General features: G+C 40.2%; 1 protein-coding gene and 1 non-coding gene across 2 annotated transcripts; both read right to left on the bottom strand.

Moving 5' to 3' along the window:
- Window positions 1–2,131: 2,131 nt before the first annotated feature.
- Window positions 2,132–2,238, bottom strand: LOC115835813. The gene has a single exon (XR_004030822.1). It is a non-coding gene; the product is annotated as a U6 spliceosomal RNA (small nuclear RNA).
- Window positions 2,239–8,454: 6,216 nt separating this feature from the next.
- On the bottom strand, window positions 8,455–26,080 carry GATM (glycine amidinotransferase). Its single transcript, XM_003266867.3, has 9 exons — window positions 25,626–26,080; window positions 23,843–24,061; window positions 16,572–16,767; window positions 15,408–15,598; window positions 13,702–13,839; window positions 13,377–13,541; window positions 12,139–12,202; window positions 11,240–11,356; window positions 8,455–9,554 (listed from the first exon to the last, which is right to left on the bottom strand). The coding sequence occupies exons 1-9, from the start codon at window positions 25,692–25,694 to the stop codon at window positions 9,442–9,444; spliced, it is 1,272 nt and encodes a 423-aa protein (XP_003266915.1). The 5' UTR covers window positions 25,695–26,080; the 3' UTR covers window positions 8,455–9,441.
- Between the last annotated feature and the right edge of the window lie 225 nt (window positions 26,081–26,305).

The following is a 26,305-nucleotide window of genomic DNA, read 5'->3' as shown; positions in this document are numbered from 1 at the left end:
CCAGCTCTGGGCTATAGGAGTGGTCTGCAGTTGCCTGGTTTAGAGCAGGGGAAATATTGATTTGGTGTCTGAGAGATCGATAAGGAAATGGCGGGGCTATCAACTTGGGATTGGTTGGTTTGTATATGAAAAATGTGCTCCTAGCCAAGCCCTTTGCTCTAAGAATTAGCAAGCCCTGAAAGGGGCAGTCTTTCTCTGGCCTGCAAGATGTCAAAACATCATGAAATACAGAAAATAAAAAACACAATTAATACAATTTGATATCTTCAAAACAAATAATGGCAGTCAAAAGCATAAGATTCCAGAGTGTTAGTTAGGGTTCTTCAACTGTATAAAGAGTCCATTTAAACCAGAGGGGTGGAGTTCTAGGGAGACATGATTGTCTGAGAAGCACATTTATCAGAGATAGCCAAGCAAAAAGGGGAGACGAGAGATGAAGACGGGGAAGATCAGAGGCATTTCTGGCAAAGGGGAAAACGTGCAAAATCCCTGGGGCAGAAGAGGCATGGCTCTGGGATAGCCAGAGTGGAGGGAAGCCAGGGAAAGTGGCATGAGACAGGCTGGAGGTGGGCGGGTGCAAGGCCATGTGGGGCCGTGTAGTCCTTTGTAAGGATCTGGGACTTTGTTTTAGAGAAAAATGAGAATTCCATTGAGAGACTTTGCGGAGATGGGGAGAAGAGGGGACCAGATTTGCATACTGAGAGGTCAGTCTGGCTGCTGAGGCTTGAGAAAGCTGTGGCAATAGTTCAGGTGAGAGATATTGGTAGCTTGGACTAGAATGGAGGCAGCAAGGAAGAAAAAAATAAGTAGGTTGTTGATTAATTTGTTCTAAGCTGGAGGTATACATTTGGCAGATTTCCTATAGATCATAATGAAATCATGGGTAGTAAAGTGAGGGAAGGATCTAGTGAAGAATGAGAAAGAAATGGGGCCTTGAAATGAGCCCCAAGGAAGCTTAAGACTTTCGAGTCCTTTAGACTCCAGGGCTTGGTAAACTTCTCCTGTAAAGGATCAGATAGTAAATATTTTAGGCTTTGTAGCCAAGAATCAAAATCAAGATATTATGTGGGTACTTATATAACAAAGAGGAAAAAGAAGCCATAAAGCTCTTATCAACAAAATTCAAAATATAATAAAAATTGAGGACAACCTTTTTATAATACAGTTCTACCAATGAGAAAAATGAAATTTTCTTTTGGGGGAATGATAGTTTTGTTTAATTGGTGTTCAACGTTAGTGTTCCCTATTATAAAAATAAATTGCAAATGTTCATCTATTAAAGTGATGAGGTTTTGCATCTTTATATATTTCAAATGTCTTTTCACCCAGATACATAATGCCAAATGCTGATATCAATTCAGGAACATATAATTTTTTTTTTTTTTGAGATGGAGTCTCGCTCTGTCTCCCAGAGTGCAGTGGCGCTATCTTGACTCACTGCAAGCTCCACCTCTTGGGTTCACGCCATTCTCCTGCCTCAGCCTCCGGAGTAGCCGGGACCACAGGCGCCCACCACCATGCCCGGCTAATTTTTTTTGTATTTTTAGTAGAGACGGAGTTTCACCGTGTTAGCCAGGATGGTCTTGATCTCCTGACCTCGTGATCTGCCCACCTTGGCCTTCCAAAGTGCGGGATTACAGGCGTGAGCCACCACGCCTGGCCCAGGAACATATAATGTAAACTGAACATATTCATTGCTTGGAAAGGTATTTATAGAATTCTATTAGATTCTTCTTTTGACAGTTGATTTTTAGCATGTCATTGCCAATAAATCACTTTTTTTTTTTTTTTGAGCCAGAGTCTCGCTCTGTCACCCAGGCTGGAGTGCAGTGGCGCGATCTCGGCTCACTACAACCTCTGCCTCCCAGGTTCTAGCGATTCTCCTGCCTCAGCCTCCTAAGTAGCTGGGACTACAGACACGCGCCACCATGCCCAGCTAATTTTTGTATTTTTTAGTAGAGACGGGGTTTCACCATATTGGCCAGGATGGTCTCAAACTCCTGACCTCATGATCCGCCTGCCTTGGCCTCCCAAAGTGTTGGGATTAGAGGCGTGAGCCACCACGCCTGGCCTACACTTTCTTTTTTTAATTTTAAAACAATTTTTTAAATTATTTTAAAATTTTTAAATAAAAAATGTGGAAGGCTTCATGAATTTGCGTGTCATCCTTGCACAGGAGCCATGCTAATCTTCTCTGTGTCGTTCCAATTTTAATACATGTGCTGCCAAAGCAAGCACCGATAAATCACTTTCCTAAACCACACAGTTAAATGTACTTTGAAATTATCTTTGTTCTTGCATTGAGTTCAGAAAAACTCTGCTGGCATGGTCATTTGAGCTCAGAAAATATGTCTGTTGCAAATGGAGACTGGAGATCTTGCTTTTTGTTTTCAGTTTTGACAGCATGGGAAGTACATAAAGTAATTTCATATTACTTGTGATTGAGACATGAGTCATCTAAATGACTTACCATAACTTTTGAATATAAGCACTATTTTGCCTCATAATTTTAGGTTGAATTTATTAAGAAACATTATCAAGTCTGCAGCAAAAGCTAATTCCAAAGTAATTAACAGTGGTTTTGGGCAGTTCTTCTATTTAAAAAAAACTTCAATCCTAGCCCCAAGCCCAAAAGATTGCAATAAAATCTTACCATTGACTGCTGGGACAAGTCAAGGTATTCACACAATTCTTCAGTTCCCACTGAAGACTCAGTATTGATTCCTTCAACAATCCACAACTGAGCAGAATCAGTAACCCACGTTGATTCACCAAGACCGAAGGAAAACCACTCCACATCATTTGTGTTAATTGATTATTGTCGCTCCCATTGTCCTCAATTCGGATAGCAACCCTGCATGCCAAAGGCTAATACTAATTTTAAGCAGTTTGTTTCTTCTGGACACATTTCTTCAGCAACCAAACATGATTTAATTAACTAGCCATTAGTAAATGGCTTTCCTTGATTAGCTAACAAATGAGCCAGTTGGGATTCTTACCTACAAAAAGGTTGAAGACTTTTTTTTTCATTTTTTATTTTTGTGAAGACATTTTGCTGTAATGAGATATTTCATTTTAAATTTTCTATTTTTTTCTGACTGTTGCTTTCCTGTGAGTTGGAAATCTTGTGATGAGTACTTCTGCTAATGTCAACATGTATTCTTTCAGCACAGCTATAATGTCATTGTACAATGTTTTGCTGTCTAATTTAATCAGAATAATCCACACTCCACTGTGCCTTAGAAGTATGACAGTAACATTTACTTTTCTTTTCTGTTTTGACATGATGGGTATAGACTGGTAATAAAAAAAAATCATAGGTACAGTGACATATGAGACTTGAAACCCTGTCAACTGATAACTGTGTCACTGTGATTTGTGGTGTGCCAAGCCACATTGCGAAGCAGTGATAGCACCCTATAGTGTCTCTATCACAACTACTCCATCTGCCATTGGAGCACAAAAGTAGCCATGGACAATATGCAAATGAATACGTGGCTGTGTTCCAAAAAAACGTTATTTATGGACACTGAAATTTGAAATTCATGTCATTTTCATGCATCATGAAATATTATTTTTCTTTTCATTTGTTTCAACTATTAGAATATGTAAAAAAAAATTTTAGCTTGAAGGACCTGTTAAAAACAGATGGCAGTCCAGATTTGACTGCAGGCCATAGTTTGGTGAATGGAAGATTATTTCAAGATAAAGCCTAGAAAACAGCCACTGGGCCAGGCATGGTGGCTCACGCCTGTAATCCCAGCACTTTGGGAGGCTGAAGCGGGCGGATCACCTGAGGTCAGGAGTTTGAGACCAACCTGGCCAACATGGTGAAACTCCAACTCCACTAAAAATGCAAAAAATTAGCTGGGCGTGATGGCATGTGCCTGTAATCCCAGCTACTCAGGAGGCTGAGGCAGCAGAATAAGCTTGAACCCAGGGGGAGGAGGTGGCAGTGAGCCAGGATCAAGCCACTGCACTCCAGCCTGGGCTATAAGAGTGAGACTCTGCTTCAAAAAAAAAAATAAAACAGTCACTGCAACTCTCAGTTACTTGTTGAACTCAGAGGAAGCAGTTGGACAATGTGAGAAAAACTGCAGATATAAGTGGATCGAGTAGTGAATTGAAGGTGAGAGAACAAATATGGAAAGTATAAGCCATCTTTTTGCAAAATATGGCTCTAAAAAGGAGGAAAGAAATGATGTAATTTAAGAGAAGACTTTCAGTTAAAATAGGTGCGACTTGATCATGAGCACTTAATCTCCATCTCTTCTTTCTTTTTTAATAAGGAAAATAATACCTATCTTCATGTTTCTTAGAACAGTCAAATGAGATAAAGAATGTTTTAAAGGCACCAGCATGATGCCTAGCATATAGTAGGTTCTCAAGAGTTAATTAATAAATATTCATATATACTTACTATTTGCTTTGTGAAAAACAACAGTTTATTGCTTCCCGTGTAGCTTTGTTATTTAGTCTTTGAATTTTTTTTTAATCAAGGTTGTATTCCCTTACTGAGGTGCTTTGAAAGTTGTTAAATAAATCAGAAGTTAACTGATCGATCAAGATACTATACTGCAATTTTAATAATTTGGATTTTGTAACTTCCTCAGCTTTCCTCCTGCCAGACTGAATTGTAATCTTTTTAGTCTGTCTTCACATGGGAGCCACTTCATCCTTTTGATCATTTTCATTGCCTTTTAAAAATCATACTAAAATTATACAAATAATTATATAAACGAATCATACAAATCATACACTAAGTTGGCATATTAGTGGCCTTATATTTATTCTTATTACTTTTTTAATATAACTTTTTTTCTATAGGGCATACAGAGTTACCACATGACCCAGAAATTCCACTCCTAGGTATATATCCCAAGAGAAGTGAAAACATATGCCCACACAGAAACTTGTATGTAAGTGTTCACAGCAGCCTTATCATAATAGCCCCAAATATTCAGCAACTGATGAATAGATAAATAAAATATTTATATCTATACAGTGGGATTTCATTTGGCCATAAGAATACATGAGGTACTGATACAAGCTACAGAATGAAGGAAATTTGAAAATATTTTGCTAAGTGATAGAAGCTCATCACAAAAGACCACTTATTGAATAATTCCATTTACATGAAATGTCCAGAATAGACAAAATGATAGGGACAGAAAGTAGGTTATTGGTTGCCTAGGACTTGGGGGTACAGGGGAGAAATGGAGTGACTACTATACTAATAGGTATGGGGTTTCACTGTGGGCTGATGCTTTATAGTCTGTGCCTAATAATCTGGTATCTGGAGTCCCTGTGGATGTGTCTTTTGAATGTTGTTTTGCTAGAGGGATATTTTCTCCTCCTGCATCTGTCTGTATTTGACTGTGTGGAGGACTCTGTATTTGAGATGTTATTGTCAGAAATAATTTGAAGCCTAGATGGATGTTACATTTTTTCAGTTATCATCTTTTTTTTTCTTTTTTTTTTTTTTGAGCAGGAATGAAAGTTTATTAAAAAGCTTTAGAGTAGGAATGAAAAGAAAGTAAAGTACACTTGGAAGAGGGCCAAGCTGACATCTTGGAGGTCAAGTGCAATCAGGTATCATCCAATCCTAGGCTAGAGATTTTCTGGGCTACCTGAAAAACTTGAATGGCAGCTGGGTAGCGGACCACAAGGGCCGGTTTACTTCCACTTCACCTCCAGTTCCTGGGTACAGTCAGTGCCGTGTCAAGCCACATTGGAACCTGAGGCAAAAGAAACATCAGTAATACTGATCTTGTCTTCATTTAACATTTTGATATTTTGTTCGTCATGGATTTTTTCATTAATTTTGATTCTTAAAAAATACTGCATTAATACTTATCTGGATTACTGAGGCTTTTTTGGTCCCCCTAAATTTTGTGGACCCGGTGAGTACTTCACTGACCTCACACTACTTCCGGCCTTGGTATCTGCCTTGGGATTTGTACACCCTGTGCACTTTGAAGAGAGTAGTTGTGGGTCCCTCCAACTTCCTTTAAAATCCCATAAAGGTCTCCTCCTTTATGATACCATTTATAATTAACTATAAGACTTCCACAGGATTAGGGGCCAAAACATCACATTCAGTAGGCTTATCAGATTACTTTTCATCCTCAAAGTAATGGGTTAATAGAAAATAGGAAGGAATAAAACCATGTGCTCATGCCTGTAAATCCCAGCACTTTGGGAGGCTGGAGCGGGTAGATCACGTGAGGTAAAATTAATATTTTAGAAGCTAATAAAACTTATAATATTTATATTAACAATCAAATACATTGGGATATTGAACTAAATTCCCTTCAGCATATTATCCCTATGGAGCAGGGTTAGCCTGAAGCATATTTTGACTTCAGCAACAATAATTATAGTTTGTAATCACTCAACAGATACATACTACAAAGTACACACTGCTACAGATCAGGTAGGCAAATGAATTGTTGTAAAGTTAGTTCAAATATATGAGAAAGCTTATGATAGAATTTTTGGTTGGTTCAGCTATCTGTATAAGTCCAAACCAACTGGTTATTAAAAATGTGTGGAATCTGTATGTACATTTTGATTATCTATTTGATTATATGATATTGCAAGGCAAGTGGTAGCTCTCAAACTAGGAGTGATCATTTTGTCATGAGAAGGCCTTGATCACGGATCAGGGATGTAGACCGCACTGTGGATTGTTTTGAGCATGACTATTTTCTGAGGGGGAAAGCACCCTCCCACACACACAGAGCGGTGGCGGTGCTGGAGTTACAAGAAAGATGATAACTGATGTAGCAAATTCTGAAAAACGAGAAAGACTAGGATCAAAGGACGGTTGTGTGAATTGGATTTGGTGAGAAGGTTCACCTCTTTTTCTGTAGCAGCAAGAGAAGACCCTTTATACATGGTTGAGAAGCAAATGCATGCGATGAGATGAAGGCCTGATTTTTTTCTCTGGAAGCTTAGGTAGTATAGCAGTCCCTTCGTCCAAAGTTTCACTTTCAGCAGTTTCAGTTACCAGTGGTCAACCATGGTCCAAAAATATTAAACAGAAAAATGCAGAAATAAATAATTCGTAAGTTTTAAATTGCACGCCGTTCTGAGCTGCGTGATGAAATCTTGCACTGGCCCACTCCACTCCCTCCACCTGGGACGTGAATCCTCCCCTGTCCAGTGTATCACACTGTATATACCACCCGCCCTTCAGTCATTTAGTAGCCACCTCGTTATCAGACCACAGTCCTTGCATTCAAGTAACCTTATTTTACTTAATAATGACCTCAAGTGCAAGTCTTAATGCTGGCAATTTGGACATACCAAAGTAAAGCCTAAGTGGCTTTCTTTAAGGGAAACGTGGAAGTTCTCACCAAGAAAAGAAAAAGCTGTATGTTGAAGTTGCTGAGATCCATGGTAAGAACGAATCTCCTATCTGTGAAGTTGTGATAAAGGAAAAGGAAATTCATGCTAGTTCTGCTGTCGCACTACACATGGCAAAAGTTACGGTCACAGAGCTTTGATAAGTGCTTAGTTAAGGTGGAAAAGGCATTACAGTTTTGTTTGCAAGACATGAAGAGAAAACATGTTCCCGACTGACAGCCATGTGTTGTACCAGATTAACTTTATCATAATTAAAGTTTTATCATAGGTCTGCATGTATAAGAAAAGGCATAGTATATATAGGGTTTGGTACCACCCACAGTTTCAGGCATTCGCCGGGGGTCTTGGAACATATCCCCTGAGGATAAGGGAGAACTACTGACCGTAAAGGAAAGGAGAAAGAAACTTAACCAGAATATGCAAATGTGTATAAATCTACAGGGGATTGTAAACTGAAGGAACTAATGCCTGTTGGTCTCTCTTTCCTCTGTGAAAAATGAAACAATCTGATCAGCTAAGAAAATGTAGTGAAGGTGTGGAATAGCTACTGAGGAGGACGCAGAGAACTGTGTAGCAGAATTGTCGGGTAGTATTTAGGCCTGCAAATATATACCCTAATGTGCACCAATCCACACAACTGGATAGATTTCTCAAGCAGAATTCAGTCCATGTGTAGGACTAACAGGTGTTTCTGTAATGGATGTAAAAGGAACACCAGGATGCAAAGGAGTTCAAGGCATTATTAGTAAGGGTACAGTGGAAACCTGTGATTCATTTCAAAGTACACATTCTATGCAGATTTTTCACGAAAAAAACAAAAAACATGCAGCAACTTAAGAACAGAGAGTCTTCCCTTCCAGGGCCTAGGATTACTCCTTATACTCAGAAGATATTCAGATATTTTTGAATGAGTGAATTAATTAATTAACAAACAAAAATCTGACTTTGCTAAACATTTCTGAATGTAAGTATTAGGTTTACTTTTGTGACGAATATGTTGATTATTTTAGAGAATTAGAATTCTGTACCAAGAGCCACATTCCTATAATTTACTTATACTAAAATGACTAGACCAATGTCAAATTCCATCTGGAACACAAAAGTTTATTAGAATAAAAATACACATACAGTATCAACACTAAAATTATTTCACATCGCATTTAGGTTTTACCTCCATTAGTTTTTTTTAATGCTTATAAAGTCTATGCTCTAAATAATTTGCACATTTGTAAACAAATCTTAGATGACCAAAGATGCAATGTATCTATCAGATATTGAATATCAAAACTAAAGGATGGGAACCGATAGCGAAATCCAATTACACTAAACATTCCTGTAAATTTTTGGAAAGAGAGGAAAAGATTAAAATAATTCACTTGAAATGAGGTAAGATGTATATGAAAAGGTTTTTAGTAGCATATATCACAATGTTGAGATGAGAATATTAAAAACATTCATGGAAAATTCACTTTGATGTTTTGCATAGTCTAGGTTATTTTTTAAAAAACAAAAATTTAAAAATTACCCAAATTCCTTATTAGAAAAAGAGACAATTACCTGGTTCTACTTAGGATCTGTGTATGTTCTAAGTCTTTCTCTCCTTTAGAAAAAAAGAGATTATTTGATTCTATTTAGGATCTGTGTACATTCTAAGTCTTTCTCTCATTTAGAGAAAAACATTCTCAAGTCTATAGAAGAGGAAAAAAAATTAAGATTAGGAACAACATTTCAAGCTGCCTTTTGGAAAGAAAATTAAAAACAGAGGTAGACGGTTAATTATTAGTGGCCAAGTTACTCAGGTGACTAATTTTTTCTTGGTACATATTCACCAAAATTTTATACTTGAAGCCAAATAGTAAATAACTTTAGGAGTAGAGAGTAATACCTAGCGGAAGTTATTTTCTTTATGTCAAAGAAAAGTAATAGAAGCAAACCAGGCTTATGACCCCTGTTAAGGAGATGATTGTTTAAAGCACTACAGTTCATGCACTTTTTAAAGCAGGAGAATGAACCCTGCCCCTAAGCTTCTTAGGTGTATCTGAGGCCAGCTACAAGCTCCATCAGGCCTGTTCAGTCGAAGTAGGACTGTAGGGTGCCTCGGCGCCGGACATCGCAGGTCCAGCAGTGGAAGCCTCCTCCCAGGGAATTGGCATTACGAATGTTAACTTTAATGGTAGTGATACCTGCATTGAAAGACAGATGAAGTCAGTTAGATGGACTAACATGAAGATTCTCATAGAGAAAGTAGGCCTACAGACTTGGAGGAGTCCTGTGGTTCTAATCCTTAAGGATACCCACCCCAGAATAGTCTTTTCTCTTCCAATTTTATTTTCACCCACTATATTTCATCTTCTAATGTAAAATCTTCTCCAAAAAGTCAACAGAGAACTCTGAAGTTTTGTTCTATTGACTATTCACAAGTCAATAGACTGAGTAGATGTACCCACCAAATGTTCAAAATGGTCAAGTACTAAAATCTCAAGGCCTTTTAGAATTATACATTAACTACTTTGTCAGACTGTTTTTAATTTTACCATGTTAATTTAGTAGGCAAAGCAAAATTTAGCTGACCTAAAAAGTTCATTTTACATATTCACATATAAGGAGAGTTTATCTGATACAGATTAACTTCACCAGGCCACCATAAGGAAACAATGGAACAGAGCTGGTGTTTTAATATCTGGGTTTGTATGGTTATACAGGTACCAAAGCAAATCCAACAATCAGTTTAATCTGGTACCATCTGTAATGACAAGGCTATGATGTGCATAGCCTATTTAACCAATGGTATTTAGGAAGAATCTGTTGTGTTAGACATAGTGGGGTTTTAAAAAGAAAATCTATTCTTCTTCCTCAAGGAGCTAATTATTTTGAGAGGAGGATAGGCTACAAAGTCACTAAAGGGTCCACTGGTATAGCCAGGGAGAGGAAGGTGGCATGAGCCATTCAGAAAGACTTTCCTAGTCACACACGGTGGCTCACACCCATAATCCCAGTGGTATGGGAGGCATAGGTGGGCGGATCACTTGAGGTCAGGAGTTCGAGACCAGCCTGGCCAAGCCCTGCTCTACTAAAAATACAAAACTAGCCAGGCATGGTGGTCCATGCCTGCAATCCCAGCTACTCAGGAGGCTGCGGCAGGAGAATCACTTGAACCCAGCAAGGGTAGGTTGCAGTAAGCCGAGGTCACGCCACTGCACTACAGCCTGGGCGACACAGCTCTGTCTCAAAATACACACACACACACACACACCCCTTTATAATAGCTCATATGAAAATCCTTTCCTTCAACATTTTTCTCAATAACACTAGAATCATTGGTCTAAATTTTGAATATCAAGATAAGTACACTCCTACTTAAATAAAACCTGGTCCTGCTCTTCAGTTCAAAACTGAATGATTTAATAACACACTTTCTTGCATTTCTCTACTTTCTTAACTATGCTTATCACACATAAAAGTCACTTCTGCATCCGTACCCTTTTGAGTCCTTTGAAATATGTGATGACAGGACACTTTTAAAGGACCCACAATGATTTATTTGAAGAAGGGCTGGCCAAGCTATCTGCTCATCTGCAAAGGGGTGGTTTTCTGTACATGGGCAACAAAAGGTTGGCTAAGTCATATAAGATTTATAAACTTATTGCTAAGGGGATGTCTCAGGAGCTCAGGATGCATGTCCAACTTTTTGGGGCTACATGTGTTGAAAATAAAAATACTGACTTTCTGTGAAATAATAACTTGGTGCCTCTAAAAGGAATCAAAAGTGAATTAGACAAACCATTTCTCAAACCTAGCATGTCATTTATTTAGTTCTTCTCATTTAACATTTTCATGTATGACAACATGTTTCATTTGTTGTACATACCCAGCTTTTCAAACATCTTTTGAATTGGAACTTCATTGGCATCCACCATAACACGTTTTTCATCCAGCATTAAGACATTCATGGAAAGCCATTTGGATGACATCCAGAGTGGATGATCTAAAAACAGCAACAACTGTTAAACCATGTCTGCTATCATTTTTGTTTAAAGCAAGGATTTACAAGTGAAGAATATTAAAGTGACAGCTCAATTCTTTCAGTAGTTCACTTTCCATGTGAACATTTATTTTAATCTTAAAACAATTTATCTGTAAATGGTATGAATCAATCTGTACTCATTATACATTTGAATTTCACCCTGTTTTCTTTTAAAAGTCGTATCTTGGCTGGGCATGGTATAATCCTAGCACTTTGGGAGGCTGAGGCAGGAGGATTCCTTGAGTCTAGGAGTTTGAGACTATTGCCCAGAGATGGTGTCTCACTAGGGAACACAGCGAGACACCATCTCTACAAATAAAAAAAAATAACTTGCTGGGCATAGTGGCCTGCACTTGTAGTCCCAGCTACTTAGGAAGCTGAAGTGGAAAGATCACTTGAGCCCAGGAGTCTTGAGGCTGCAGTGAGCTGTGACTGCACAACTGCACTCAAGCCTGGGCGACAGAGCAAGACACTGTCTCAAAAAAAAAAAAAAAAAGTCATATCTTGCTTTATGTGATGTTGTTTTATTCTGTCTTCTCCTTACTTCATTTTCTATGGAAGAAAAAGTTGGGAACACAAGTCCCAGCCTTGCTCTGACGCTCATAGTCCCAAGCACCACTTCACACCTTACTGAGGAAACACATTCTCTAAGCTGCTAACATTTGGGCTGCTCTCTGTAGGAGAAAGATCCTTGGTCACTAAAGTAATTATTTTAGTCTCTCAGTGTATGAAAGTAAACATACCGTCTGGGATGATTGGTGTTGGAGGAGTAATGATAGTCCATCCTGCTTTCTTGAAAAGATCAATCTGTAAGACCAAAAAAACCCCCCAAAACCGTTAAATCTACATATACTATTATTATTCTTAGTCTCTAATAGCCCTTATCCGTAATAATTCTTTTGGAGAAGCTGTCTTCTCAGCTTCCAAAATAAAGAAATTAAAATTTCTAAACATTTGGGTGATGTTGTCTGAATCCTAATTAAAAATGTATATAAAATTAAAGTTAAAAAGTAACAGAAATGTTACAGCTTTTAAAGATAGTCTTATACTTTTCTCAGGTTTCAGAGACTTAAAAAACCAAAAATACTTTCCTTAAGAAATTCTCATTTTAAAAATTGAAAAATTTCCTGTTTAGTTACAAGAAAACAAAAATGTGACTACGTCAAACCCACAGTCCTTCTACTTCTTGCCCATCATTTTGTATCTAGGACCATGGTATAAAGACAGTTGTTAGCTATGCATTCTCAAAGAACCATATTGTCCCTAGCGATCTTTTACAACTTAGCCGTCCCTGTGTTCACATACCCACTTACTATACAAATAAATGATAATAAAATGAAATGAATAAGTAGTCATGGTCATCAGGTCTAAAAATAAAAAACAGAAATGAACAGTGACAGTGGTTTTTAAAAGTTGTACTGCAGCCTTGCAAGTAACAGAAAATCACTCATCACCTAACTGGAAGTAGGGGGCTGTGGACAGAAAGTAGGAGGCTGCAGGTGAAGGGGATAGACCAGTTGCAGTGCAGTGGCTCCGCTTCTCCCTACAGAGCAGGGTTGGCCAAAGGGAGCCTAACCCACTATAGAGGAAAGACAACCATTGCCTAGTGGCATTGCCCTAGCCATGCAAGGATGATCTTGTCCAAAATTTGCTGCTGTGGAACCACTGTTGCAAGTTATGAGATAATACCACTGTATGATAAAAAATACACACACATGCACAAACCTGAGGCTTTGACAACAGCAAGCGGCCAAAGTCTGATGACCCCATACTAATTATCGTGTCAACTATGTATATTTCTGCATGGTGGACATCTTGTAATAAACCATAAGGAATCCAATGTTTGATCATCATAATGTTGAGTATTGCTGAATCTGTCATTTAGAACCATTAGGAACCATGGAAGTACTTAAAATAAAAGTGGCAATTATTTTAGTTACTAGATTCTGTTGCTTTTCCAGAGTCCCAAGAAATCTCTTACCTGGTGACATGGTCGGTCAGGGTTGGAAAGCACAATACCAGGTCCAATGATGTTGAAGGTAGCATCAATATGCATGGGATTGGGATCTTTAAAGGAGATGATATGCACTCTGTAGTCTGGAGCAAGATGCCTACGCATCCATTCAATGCCTAGGTAGTTTGTAACCTGAAAACAAAAGAAAGACATACAATTGATAAATATTTGGTTCTATGTCTAGAAAGCTAAAAATATTCAAGGTGAAAAAAATTTAGGATGAAAATATTTTAATTTGGAAGTAAAGAATACAATAATACAGTGTGAAATTTCAGAGGCAGCCTGCGTTTACCTGGCTTCTCTGTGCAAAAATATCTCTTCCAGCTCGAATGAAGTCAGCAGCATCAAAGCATGGCTCAAACTCAGTTGTCACAAATTTTCCCTGAGCAGCCAATTTGTGTCTGTCTTCTACAGAGTGGATGGGATAATCCTAATTGGAACAAGAATGAATACACACAGTGCATTCGATCATGAGAAAATTATTTATAAGGCATACAGTACTAAGAAAATTAGTTTAACATCATTTCCCAAAATATTACTACTCAGTTCTAGACTAAAACTTGCCTGGGAAAGAAGCAGGTCCATGATAAATAAACCAAAACAACAATAAAACAAGAAACTAGCATTACAGTAATTTTCTGATACAATAGTCCTCCTTTACCAATGATTTCACTTTCCATGGTTTCAGTTACCTGCAGTCAACTGTCATCCCAAAACTTAAGATATTTTGAGAGAAACAGAGAGACCACATTCACCTAACTGTTAGTAAAGTATATTTATATAATTGTTCCATTTTATTATTCATTATTGTTGTTAGTCTCTTACTGTACCTAATTTGTAAATTAAACTTTATCATAGGTATGTATATATGTATAGGAAAAAACAAAATATATAGAGTTCAGTATCACCATCCACTGAGAGTCTGGAACGTATCCCCTGAGGATGAAGGGGCACTATGTACTTAGAAAAAAATGGTACATGCCAGGTGAGATGGCTCATGCCTGTAATCCCAGCACTTTGGGAGGCCAAGGTAGGCGGATTACCTGAGGTCAGGAGTTTGAGACCAGCCTGGTCAACATGGTGAAACCCCGTTTCTAGTAAAAATACAAAAATCAGTCAGGCATGGTGGCATGCACCTGTAATCCCAGCTACCCAGGAGGCTGAGGCAGGAGAATTGCTGGAACCCAGGAGGCAGAGGCTGCAATGAGCCGAGATCACACCACTGCACTCCAGTCTGGGTGACAGAGCAAGACTCCGTCTCAAAAAAAAAAAAAAAAAAAAAAGTGATACAGAGGCAGTAACTGATTCTGAGAATATTCCATGACCCGTACGGAAAGTAAACAGGATGAAGTCATTCTGTTCTTTTAGAAAAGGAATTTGGTCCTGAGCCTAACTCATACCATAAAATGAGATGCCATGTTTCCCCTGCCAAATTTGATTGGGAGTGGCAAAACTAATTAATTATTTATTTCTGTCTTTAAACCTAGAAGCTATTTTGATTTTTAAATTTTTTTCTGTAAAAGATCAAATGGTAACTGATTTAATAAGGGACATAACATTTAATTTTACTGTGAATTTGAACTGTAGACCAGGTTCTTTTTCTAGAAGAAGAAAGTGAACTTCAGTCTAGTGACTTTTCTGGTCCCACTAATGAATAGTGGTACACCTGTAGGCAAGTTTTTCCCCCTCTAATGGAATGATACCACAGTATGATTAGGGTTGTTGTGAAAAACAAACAGGATTGAGGATGTAAATAAAGGGTTTAACCCAGGACCCAGAACAAGGTAAGCATCAAAAAGTGTTAGCCATTATTATTATTATCATAGGATCATTTACTCTTATCATATTCATTATAAAATAATCAGTATTTAAAAATAAGATGATGCTTTTGGTTTCTAAAATGCATAATATATACAAGGTATCAGAGAATCTCTATCTTACTCTTTGTGGATTATTTAGAAAAGTTAGTAATAAGCTAGCCTATAATTAGGGACTCACCTGGTTATAAAGCTCATCAGCCATCGTGGGCTTAGGAGCTGTTGTCCACTTGGCGCCACGGTGGAAGTAGTCTTTGATAATTGACCTGTATGCTCGGTACTCAAAGAAGCGTGAACGCCATGCCATGGGAGCCTCGATAATCTCATTGCCCACAACTATCAGGATGTCTCGAGGCATTGCACTGTATAAACCTGTCAGACCAAAAAATTCCATGACAACTTCAGTAGTGTTAATTTCCAAGACAAAAAAGGTCTATATAGGGCCAGGCACAGTGGCTCATGCCTGTAATCCCACCACTTTGGGAGGCCAAGACGGGCGGATCACTTGATCCTGACCGGGCTGGTTAGGAGTTCAAGAGCAGCCTGGCCAACATGGTCAAGCCCCGTCTCTACTAAAAGAATACAAAAACAATTAGCCCGGCATGGTGGCACGTGCCTGTAATCCTAGCTACTCGGGAGACTGAGGCAGGAGAATCACTTGAACCAGGAGGCAAAGGCTGCAGTGAGCGGAGATCGTGCTGCCGCACTCCAGCCTGGGCGACAGAAAATGGCAAAAAATTTGAATAATACATACTAGATTGTTAACATGAATTCTGTGTGGTGGTGGGGAAGCCCAGAAAAAAAAGAAAAAAAGTGAAGGAATAAAGTCCTTGTACAAAGAGATCTTGAACCACCAAGTTTTCCCATTTGTAAGCTCCTTTCTTGCTATACAGAAACAGAGCTCTTAAAGGACTATCAGTATCACGAGATAAAAATTGAGCCAAGGATCAATCTAAAACTAGAAATTAGAACAGTGACCTAAGGCACAAGAACAGTCATGCAGCAATGTCAGTTAAAAATAAAATGGAAATGTTTCTATTCCCCTTTTAATTTCTGTTCTTGAGGAAAATTAAATGAATCCACTGTTCTTATGTAAGGAAATGACTATAAAGTTTAGGAAAACTTGTTATTTCAAGCAGATTCCACTAGATGGAATGGAGTTTAGAATGTATACATCTTAATCATATCAACATGGACCAAACCATTCCTAAATAAATCTTTAAAGTTTTCAAGAAATAGCAAAGCAAAGGACTCTCCAAGAAAATTTTTGGAGCTTTCCCCTTACACATTAAGAAAGAAATTGAAAATTCAGACACTGGCAGTTTAGTTATCTGACATCACTTACCCGTAGACTCAAAATCAGGAGTTTTATACTTCAATGACCAGTCAATGGGGTCAGGCCTCCTTACTGTCACTCCTTCCGTTTTTAAAATATTGCACATTTCTTCAATTTCAGCAACAGCCTTTTTCAAATGATCTTTGGGAAAATAATGCCCTCCATGCTTCTGGTAAAATGGCCAGTACTTTTCATATGTGTTGGCCTGGAAGTAGAAGCAAATAAACACAATACTTACAGGAGAAAAATACAGCTCATGATAGGTTCATAGGCAGTAAACAGCTCTTTGTATAAGGTATTGGAATTGAGACTCCAACCACTCCATGTTCAGTGCTGATCCCTAGCATTGAGCACATATGCTCTCTGGGCAGACATTCAGTATCTGTTGAATGAAGAACTCTAAAACATCTTCATATTTTGAGGCCTTTTGCTCCTTCTGCCTGAGATCTCATGACCAACCACTAACAGCATGTTTACCTTCAGACAGACTTGGAATCCTCTTGGCCAGTTTTTTTGCCACGCTTTGCAGACAAAACAGGACATAGCACTTCTATTAGAGAGCCTCAATAAAATGAAACAAGAGAACACACAAAGTAGCATAAGAGAATAAAAGCACTTATACTAAGCCAAAACCATGGGCTATCCATGCATTTCAGAATTCTGTCTGGAAAATAGCACCTCAAGATATTTTGTGAAGGGAAAAAAAAAGATATTTTGCCCCGTTAAGATCAGGAACATACTTTCAAATACGCTTTATTTCTCTTAAAACCCCATTATTGGCCAGGCATGTTTGCTCAGCCTGTAATCCCAGCACTTTGGGAGGCTGAGGTGGGCATACAGCTTGAGGTCAGGAGTTCAAGACTAGCCTGGCCAACACGGCGAAACCCCATTTCTACTAAAAATTCAAAAATTAGCCAGGCGTGGTGGCACGTGCCTGTAGTCACAGCTACTTCAGAGGCCAAGGCAGGAGAATTGCTTGAACCCAGGAGGCAGAGGTTGCAGTGAGCTGAGATTGCGCCACTGCACTCCAGCCTGGGTGACAAAGCGAGACTCTGTCTCAAAAAAAAAAAAGAAAAAGAAAGAAAAAGAAAAAAAAAACATTATTGATTTTCCCATTCAACAGAATTAACACTTGCCAAAATTGTGTGACAGTGCAAATCTGCCTTTGGTAATTCCCTGTCAATATACCTCACACCAACCACACCTCTCCTTTTTCTAATCCATTCAGCTCTCACATCTCTTCGAGTCTTTTTGTCATACAAGAAAGTGATATGATAAGCAAATTCACAAATTTTTAATAACTGAAAAAAAAATTTAGAAAGTTTCCAGGGCTATGTGCATTTTAAAAGACAACCAAAGAGAAAACATTTGAATGCTTTAAAATGGCTCAGTCAGTTTGCTAAAAATTATTGTTGAATAGGGTAGGTGCAACAGCTGTTAAATATTGTTTTGTTTGTTTTTGTTTTTGAGATGGAGTCTCACTCTGTTGCCCAGGCAGGAGTGCAATGGCGCCATCTCAGCTCACTGCAACCTCCACCTCCCACCAGGTTCAAATGATTCTCCTGCCTCAACTTCCTGAGTAGCTGGGATTACAGGCGCATGCCACCACGCCCGGCTAATTTTTTGTATTTTTAGTAGAGACAGGGTTTCACCATGTTGGCCAGGCTGGTCTCTATCTCCTGACCTCGTGATCTACCCGCGTCGGCCTCCCAAAGGGCTGGGATTACAGGCGTGAGCCACCGTGCCCAGCCAAAATATTGGCTTTCAAAAATATAAAAATCTAGACAGATTCTGCATTCAGATTGTTTTCCAAATGTCTAAGTTCTTAGTCAATTTCTCAATCATAAATACATTGAGAAATGTACGTAATGCATCTTCCCATTTTTCAAGCTAAATGAAGCAGAATGCTAATCAGAGAATCCAGACTAAGAAAAAGCCTTAAACCTTCATCAAAAGATTAGCAAAGCAATGTACATTGATATATTTTAAGTTTAAAAATGTTTTAAATGTTTTAAATTTTTGTTTAAAAATGTTTAAAGCAGGTATTTTTAAAATATTTATTTATATAATTGATGAAATGACAAACTACTAGTCCTGATCATGTCAGATATGAGGGTCTCCACCATAAATCAGATAATTTCAGATAGCAGTAAATACTAGAAAGAAGGTGTAAAACTTGGTAATGGGCTCAAGTGTGTCAGAGTGTGTCTACTTTAGCTGGATATTCTCATTTGGTTTCCCAACAATCCTATCAAAGAAACAGGGCAAGTTCTCATATGCTTATTTCACATGTAAGGAAAGAGGCTCTGGCAGGTCACATGCTTGCTAACTATCTGGACAAGCAGGACTAGAACTCAAGTTCTCTGACTGTTACTCAAAGAGTGTCCCTAATACATCATGGGACTTGGCCATGTTATACTGGTTTGAACACTTCTAACTAGATGTGCAAAAACTTTTAAGACTGGAATTGCTTAACAAGTTCAAATTGTCCCAATGGCTTTTACTCATCAAGACTGATCAAATGTCTAGATGTTTAGCTCTTTAATGTCAAAGACAATATCTTTTCTAGATTTTGTGTCTCGACTTCCATTTTTATCTCAGTCTGATAAATATCAAATATATGAAAGTGGACCCATCTCTTGTTAGTTCAATATCCAGGTTCACATCAGTTACGCTGGAATCCAGCTTGGTGAATAAGGAATAGGCCAAGAAACAGGTCTTTAGAAAAACTGAATGATGCCAGCGAAAGTCTTAAATAGAGGCTGGTAAACAAAGGTCCATAGGCAAATTTGGCCTGCTGCTTGTTTTTGTAAATAAAGTTTTACAGGAATGCAGGCACATTCATTTGTTTACATATTGTCTATGGCTGCTTTTGCACTATAATGGCACAGCTGAGAGTTGAGTAGTTGCAACAGAGACTGATGGTCTGCAAAGCCTAAATTACTTACTATCTGGTAGAAAGATGAAGTTTGCTGACACCTGGGGTCTGAATCATTAATTAGCTCTTTTACTAAGGTCTATAGGCAAACAGCAGGCTGAATTTCTGGCCTATGAAAAATGTTATCATCATTAAACATTTTTAAAGACCAAGCTACCCTTTCAAAAAACAAAATAAAAGCACTCTACTGTTTTGTACTCCTAGGAATTTCTGCAACAGCAACCAGAAAGAGGATAATAATGACTCTTTATATTCCTCTCAGATACATGCTGGTACTACTCATCCATTCACCACTTCCTCCTTCTCATGCCAGGCACATCTCCTACAATCCACTAGGGACAAGAAGCCTTTGAAAATTTAACACTGGGTTACAGCAGATGCAGAGTTATGCTGTCTCGCCAGACTCATTCCAAAGTATCCTCCGTGACTATTTGTGCAGGGTGAAGCTTGCCTTGATAAATTAAACTTTCCTGGGAGAAAAAGGTTATTTGAACAAATGTGATTTTTTCTTGTAGAGTTTATAAGCTGGCAAAGGTTGGGCAAAGTACAAATGATCAGGGCACAATACGTTTTACAAGAGATAGCTAGAAATTGTTTACACTTCCTTTATAACCCTGCTAAGTGAGCCAGCAATCATTTACCAAGTTGTTTGCAAGATAATGAACACTATATTAGATGCTTAGCATATGATGTTTTTAATAATCTGTTGCAAAGGTATGTCTGCATTCCTTGAACTTTTATACTCTTTCAAAGCCTAAAACCCTTTACAATGGTTTGCCAAGTGAATTTTTAAATACTGTCTTTGGAAGGCTAAGAAATAACAACAGAAATGTATTTATCCAGCTGTAAGCTTATATTACACTAATCTTGATTAATCTTGTATTTTATAAAAGGTCCTTTATCAAGGGCTTTATTTTTAAAAAGGCAAAAGCAAAACAAAAACATATTTGAGGCTGGGCATAGTGGCTCACCCCTGCAATCCCAGCACTTTGGGAGGCCAAGGCGGGCGGATCACGAGGTCAGGAGATCAAGACCATCCTGGCTAACATGGTGAAACCCCGTCTCTACTAAAAATACAAAAAAAAAAAATTAGCCGGGCCTGGTGGGGGGCACCTGTAGTCCCAGCTACTTGGGAGGCTGAGGTGGGAGAATGGCATGAACCCAGGAGGCGGAGCTTGCAGTGAGCTGAGATCACGCCACTGCACTCCAGCCTGGGCGAGAGAGCGAGATTCTATCTTAAAAAAAAAATATATATATATATATATATATTTGATAGCAAATATTTACTATATTTTGCAGAACAAAAAGTCACAGAGCTTTAAAAAATTATGCTTCCAAACAATTAGGTTCCACATTCCTTTCCTTAAAATTTCTCTAGTACTTATATCTTCCAACATCTTCTGCTCTGATTGCCTATGGACAGTTTACTACATTATTTTTTCTTTTATTGTTCCCAAACTGATTAATACATGTGTCACTCTTCTCTACTACGAGGCACGGCCTTGCTTGCTAGGATCTATGCATGTCTTAGATTAACTTTTTTCTCCCTCAAAACCAGGCTTAACACATGGCATGAAACAAATAACCATTATTTCCTGTCTAGAATCAAAGAGAGAAAGAGAAAAAAGAATAAACAAACAAAAAGAACCAGACAAATGAATGAAATCAATACTGCTAATGTTACTGATATCTACAACTATTACACCCACAAAGTACCTTTGGAATGTAATTGGCAAACTGGATCCATACAAAAATAATAAGTTGTTGTTTTGTCCTTTAAAATACTTAACATGTAAACCTTTTACCTTTAGATTAATCCTTAATCGTGTTAGGTAGATAGCAAACTAGCAAACCTCTTAATATCTTCATTTTACTGTGGCCCAGAAATTTGTGGAATCTTGTACAAGGTCAAATAGCTAATTAACCGAGACTAGCTATCAAGTTTTTATCAAATACCTAATTAATCCCAGACTCCTGACTTCAGCATGGTACTTTTTCTACAAGCCCATGAAATGACAAAGTCTAAAGTCATAAATCAAGTGACAAAGAACTCAAAATTATGTCTGAGAATTCTGATTCTGTAAAATCGCATGATATGAAAGTCTATCATTTTAAAGACAAGTAGAAGGATAAATTATTGCTTGGATTTAAATTTTAATTTCACCCAATTAAAATGGTTAGGGGATGGGACTTTTCAGGAAAAGACTTAAAAAGACTACTATGCCTTTTAAAAACATGCGGATGGTGTATAAATTAATCTTCTCATCAAATTCCAAATATCAGAACCAAAGATAGTTTCAGAACAATTAGAAGTTATTACTTTTTCTATTTCCCTGTCTTCCCAGTCTAACTCAGGAGTCATTTCCTTCAAGAGGACTTCTTAACTGGCCAGTACTTGGTCATTCCTCTTTCCTTAGCTTTCCTGGCACTTCAACTGCCTTGTCAGTCGATTGGAATAAGATACTTGGTCTCTTCATATAGAAAGGAAGATCTTTTACATTAATACCTCTAGAGCCCTGGTACATGGTAGGCAATATTTCTGAAGACCACAACAATGCTGTTACAGAACGTCTTTCCTCAATCCACTTTACAAATAAAAGTGTAAATATTCAGGAAAAATTTAAGGACATTAAAGATACATTTGTAACCCATTATTAATAGGAGTCTAGGCTGTGTCTACAATGTGGAAGGTGGTCTCTTAGATATGGGACCCTTACGCAGTATAGAACCTGAACACCAGCCCATAGAGGCCCTGGATATCAGAACATTACAGATAAAAACCACTAGGAGTTTTTGTTTGTTTGTTTGTTTTTGAGATGGAGTCTCACTCTGTTGCTCAGGCTGGTGTGCAACGGCGCCATCTCGGCTCACTGCAACCTCTGCCTCCTGGGTTCGTGCCATTCTCCTGCCTCAGCCTCCCAAGTAGCTGGGACTACAGGTACCCGCCACCACGCCCGGCTAATTTTTGTATTTTTAGTGGAGATGGGGTTTCACTGTGTTAGCCAGGATGGTCTCGATCTCCTGACCTCGTGATCCACCCGCCTCAGCCTCCCAAAGTGTTGGGATTACAGGTGTGAGCCACCGCACCTGGCCACCACTAGCAGTTTTTAAAAAGGGAGATATTACTTGTTGCCAGGGAAATCCTGGAAGACTTTGTGAAAGGTGTCATTGAAGCTAGGTGGTGGTAGGTTTAAACTACAGACTAAAGGGCACAGGAAGATAGATAGGTAGAAGAGACTTAGGTAGGCGCAAAGATGCAGGGCTTGTGAAGAAACATTGAGTAGTCTAGCTTAGCTACCTTATATGGTTGTCTTATAAAGTCTGCTGAAAACCAGGGTGGAATATTAGAGGGGAGAGAGACTTGACCAGAAATGAACACCTGCTAATCTGCTGTACTAACAGATGAGTCAATAACTGGAATGCAGAATCCTGGAAATGCAGACAAGAACCAGATTGTGAAGGATCTTGAATACCATGAGGACTTTATCCTAAACAGTGCGAGGGGTGGTGGGGTAGGGGGGGTCGCCTAGCAAAGTAGAGGAGGAAAAGAAGCAGGATGAGTAACATGATCACATCTGAGTTTTAAAAAATCACTTGGATTGCAGCTGCCAGGTGGTTTGGTGAGAAGAGTGAGTAGGAGTGACCAGTTAGGAGTTAACTGCAATAGTCCAGGCAGCAGATGAGCTCCCAACCCTTAGGGAGAGGCAAAGCAGAGGGATGAGGCAAGATTCATTTTGACAAAAGCCTTGTTACACCTTGGAGAATGGATGCAGAGGATGTGACATAAGGAGAAATCAAAGATGATTCTTTTGTGTTTTAGCTTGATTAAATAGGAATGCCAATAATTAAAAGGCAGTAATGAGGAGGGATCCACTTTAGCAGAGTGCTGGCAACTGAACTCCAGATGTGCCAAGTTTGAAGTCTTGTGGCAATATCCCATAAGGAGTTTAACTCATTGATCTGGAAGGAGTTCACTACAGAGATCCGGACCAGAGAGGAGGTGGGAGCGGTAGCTGTGAGAATGGCTAAGAGAAGGGGGCTGAAAGTAATATTCTGTTCAACCTTGGCATTACAGGCTGTGACGGAAGAAGATCTGAGGACAGTGAAAGAACTGTTATTCCCAGAAAAGCTCTCTCAGAATCCAAGGGAAGAGCTTCAGTAAGGAAGCAATTATCATTGGTGTAAATAGTGTCAAATACCGCAGAGGTGTCAAGTAAGATAACTTAAAGTTAATCACTGGATTGAGAGGTCTGGGAGTAAGCTGAAGGGAAAGCAGTCAGAGGGTAGCAGCAGCAGGTGAGGAGGGAACGCACTTTCAGACATGTGAATAGCCTTCCTTTACCTTCACCTCGACGGTGAACGGTGGAACACAGGCGTTTTCTGCTCTGCCCACTATCACTTCCTCTAAAGGGTCCCATTCGTTGTAAGAAGAGACAGGGCAGTCCTTGGGCAGAGGCTCAGTGGCCTTGTCATCAGCTGCACAGGAGTTCCGGGAGGAAGCCGTAGCTGCCTGGGTGCTCTGGAAAGTTCGCTGCACCCATCCTGTCAAGGTTCGTCCAAGCTTCCAAGAACAAAGAAAATATTATTGTATTGCATTGCTCTATCAGTATTTGCAGAGAGGAGGAAGTGGAGATGGGGTAAAAATCCAGCATAACATTGCCACTTAAACCCCTTTAGAAGAGCGTAAACCAAGATGTGCATTGTGTGTAGGTGGGTAGTGGGATTACAGATAATTTTTTTAACCCTGTTGTTTATCTACAAATTGTCTTCTTATCTATTAATTGCTGTAACTCTTTAAAACTCCTCAGAAGACCGTGTCCCCAGCGACCATACACCCCCATCTTTATCTCAGAATGCAATTCCTGCACTCAAGCTTTAAGCAACTCTTTTGCAGATGGGTCAGTCCTCCTCTCAGAAAACCATAGACAGCTGCTCTAAAACTTCCCGCCAGTCTCAGCTGGGGACGGAACCTCCTTTTCCCTTAAGTATCAAAGGTTACCAATATTAGGCTTTTTATTTATTTTTTTTACAAATGAAAAGTTGGGAACATTTGTAAAGGACTTTATCTTTCAGAATAACCAGCTTCAAATCAAATTTTTTTCATCTTTGACATACATTTCACATTCTTTGGCACTTCAATTCTGAGAGTGAGCAACTGCCATCTGCTCCATTTTACAGATGGTCCACAGTACCCTAGCCAAGATCAGGATTAGCTCAGACGTAAATTCAAACAACTAAAAAGGAGATCTAAAAACTTCGAAAGCCTTTTAAAAATGCATGGCCTATAAAATCTAGAGCAGGGAGGGTCCCTCAACCCCTGAGCAAACCTCAACCCCCCAAAATTTCTATCCTGCTCTGTTAAAAGCCTTAGGAAGTGGGCAGGAGGGGAACTCGGGTGGAGGCACAAGCAAGACGGAGAGTGACAGCTGTTCAGGAACCAGTTGCTGGGGGAAAGCCAGAAAGTCGGAGCGATTCCAGTCCTAGCAGCATGGGAGGGTCTGCGGCCAGGGCAGCCGAGGGCGGGGAGCGCAGAAACTCTGCTTACAGGCTGCACTCGCCCCGACTCCTCTCCAGACGTGGGATCCCATGTTATACTTGGAGTGAATCTGGTCGCTCGCTCCCCGTCCCCGATTCCCACTTTGCTTGCCTCTTCTCCCCATCCATCTACCCCACAAGCATTTTCCATAAATCTCCCCAACTCGACACCCAGTCAGGCTACTGAACCCCAATAACGCCACCCTTTTACTAAGAGGAGCCTCCGTCGTCCCAACCCCTTGCTCCGAGCGGGAAGTTTGGTGCAGCGCACCAAGGTCCGGTAGAGGGGGCGGCGCCCCCTGCGCCGTGGGCCAGCAGGCCGCAGACGCGCAGACAGCAAGTGGACCCCAAGGGGTGGGGCCGCAACGCAAGTTCCCCCTGACCGGGGGACGCCGCCCAGCTCCTGGAGCCTGCAAAGGCTCTTGAAGCTGAGCTTCCCAGGGATACCAGAAGGGACACTCTCGTGCAATTCCGGCTGGGGAAAGCCAGGGAAGGCGGCGGCTCCGGGGAGGGAGCCAGCGAGTGCTCCACGCCGCCCGCAGGACCGAGTGAGTCACGCGGCCGCCAGACGAGGCCGGTGGCGCACGCACCCGAGACCCGATGTAGTGCACCGCCTCGGCGCCGCGGCTCCCGCCGCGCAGACACCGCACCCGCAGCATCGCCCCGGCCCGGCTGGTCCACGCGCGGAATGTTCCTGGCCCTGGGCCGCGTCGGTCCAAGCCTCCCCGAGAGCGCGCCCGGAACGGGGTGGGCGGGCGCGCGGGGCCCGAGGCCTTTTGTAGCCGCGCTCCGCCCCGGCCGCCCCCCGCGGCCCCATTGGCTGCCGGGAACAGGTGGTGGGGCCGGCGTCGCGCCCCGAATTAGGAACTGTTGGGAAGCGCCGCGGCCTCTGGCTCGAGCCTCCGACGCTTGCCCTTTTTTAGCCAGCGGGGCCACTGACGACTTCTGTTGCACGCCCGGACCCGGACCCCGACCCGAGCGCCGCAAGCAGGCCCGCTGTAGTCTCGCGCAACTGGGCAGGACGCGACTTCCGACGAAGTGACAATGGTCTATGCATATATTAAGTGAATATTTGAGAATTTAAATATGCAAAGCGTGAAGTACAGTGTTACCCTTAAATTCACATATGCGCACTGAACCAGTCACCTCATTTTTCGGTAAACGAAACCACCTAAAGATTCGGTGGTTTCTTAGTGCAACATCGGGTTTGAGACTGCAGAAAACTACGTCTGGAAATTGGGCCATTTGCTCCCCGGGGAGGCAGTGCTTT

This window comes from Nomascus leucogenys, chromosome 6, assembly GCF_006542625.1.
Source record: "Nomascus leucogenys isolate Asia chromosome 6, Asia_NLE_v1, whole genome shotgun sequence".
NCBI classification, from domain to species: Eukaryota; Metazoa; Chordata; class Mammalia; order Primates; family Hylobatidae; genus Nomascus; species Nomascus leucogenys.
This window is presented reverse-complemented; position numbering and strand designations above follow the sequence as displayed.

Coding starts and splice junctions, on each gene's coding strand:
- GATM (XM_003266867.3), bottom strand. CDS start 25,694: ATGCTGCGGGTGCGGTGTCTGCGCGGCGGGAGCCGCGGCGCCGAGGCG. Junction 24,062..25,625: donor TGCACTACATCGGGTCTCGG/GTGCGTGCGCCA, acceptor TGTTCTTGGAAG/CTTGGACGAACCTTGACAGG. Junction 16,768..23,842: donor CGTTCACCGTCGAGGTGAAG/GTAAAGGAAGGC, acceptor TTCTACTTCCAG/GCCAACACATATGAAAAGTA.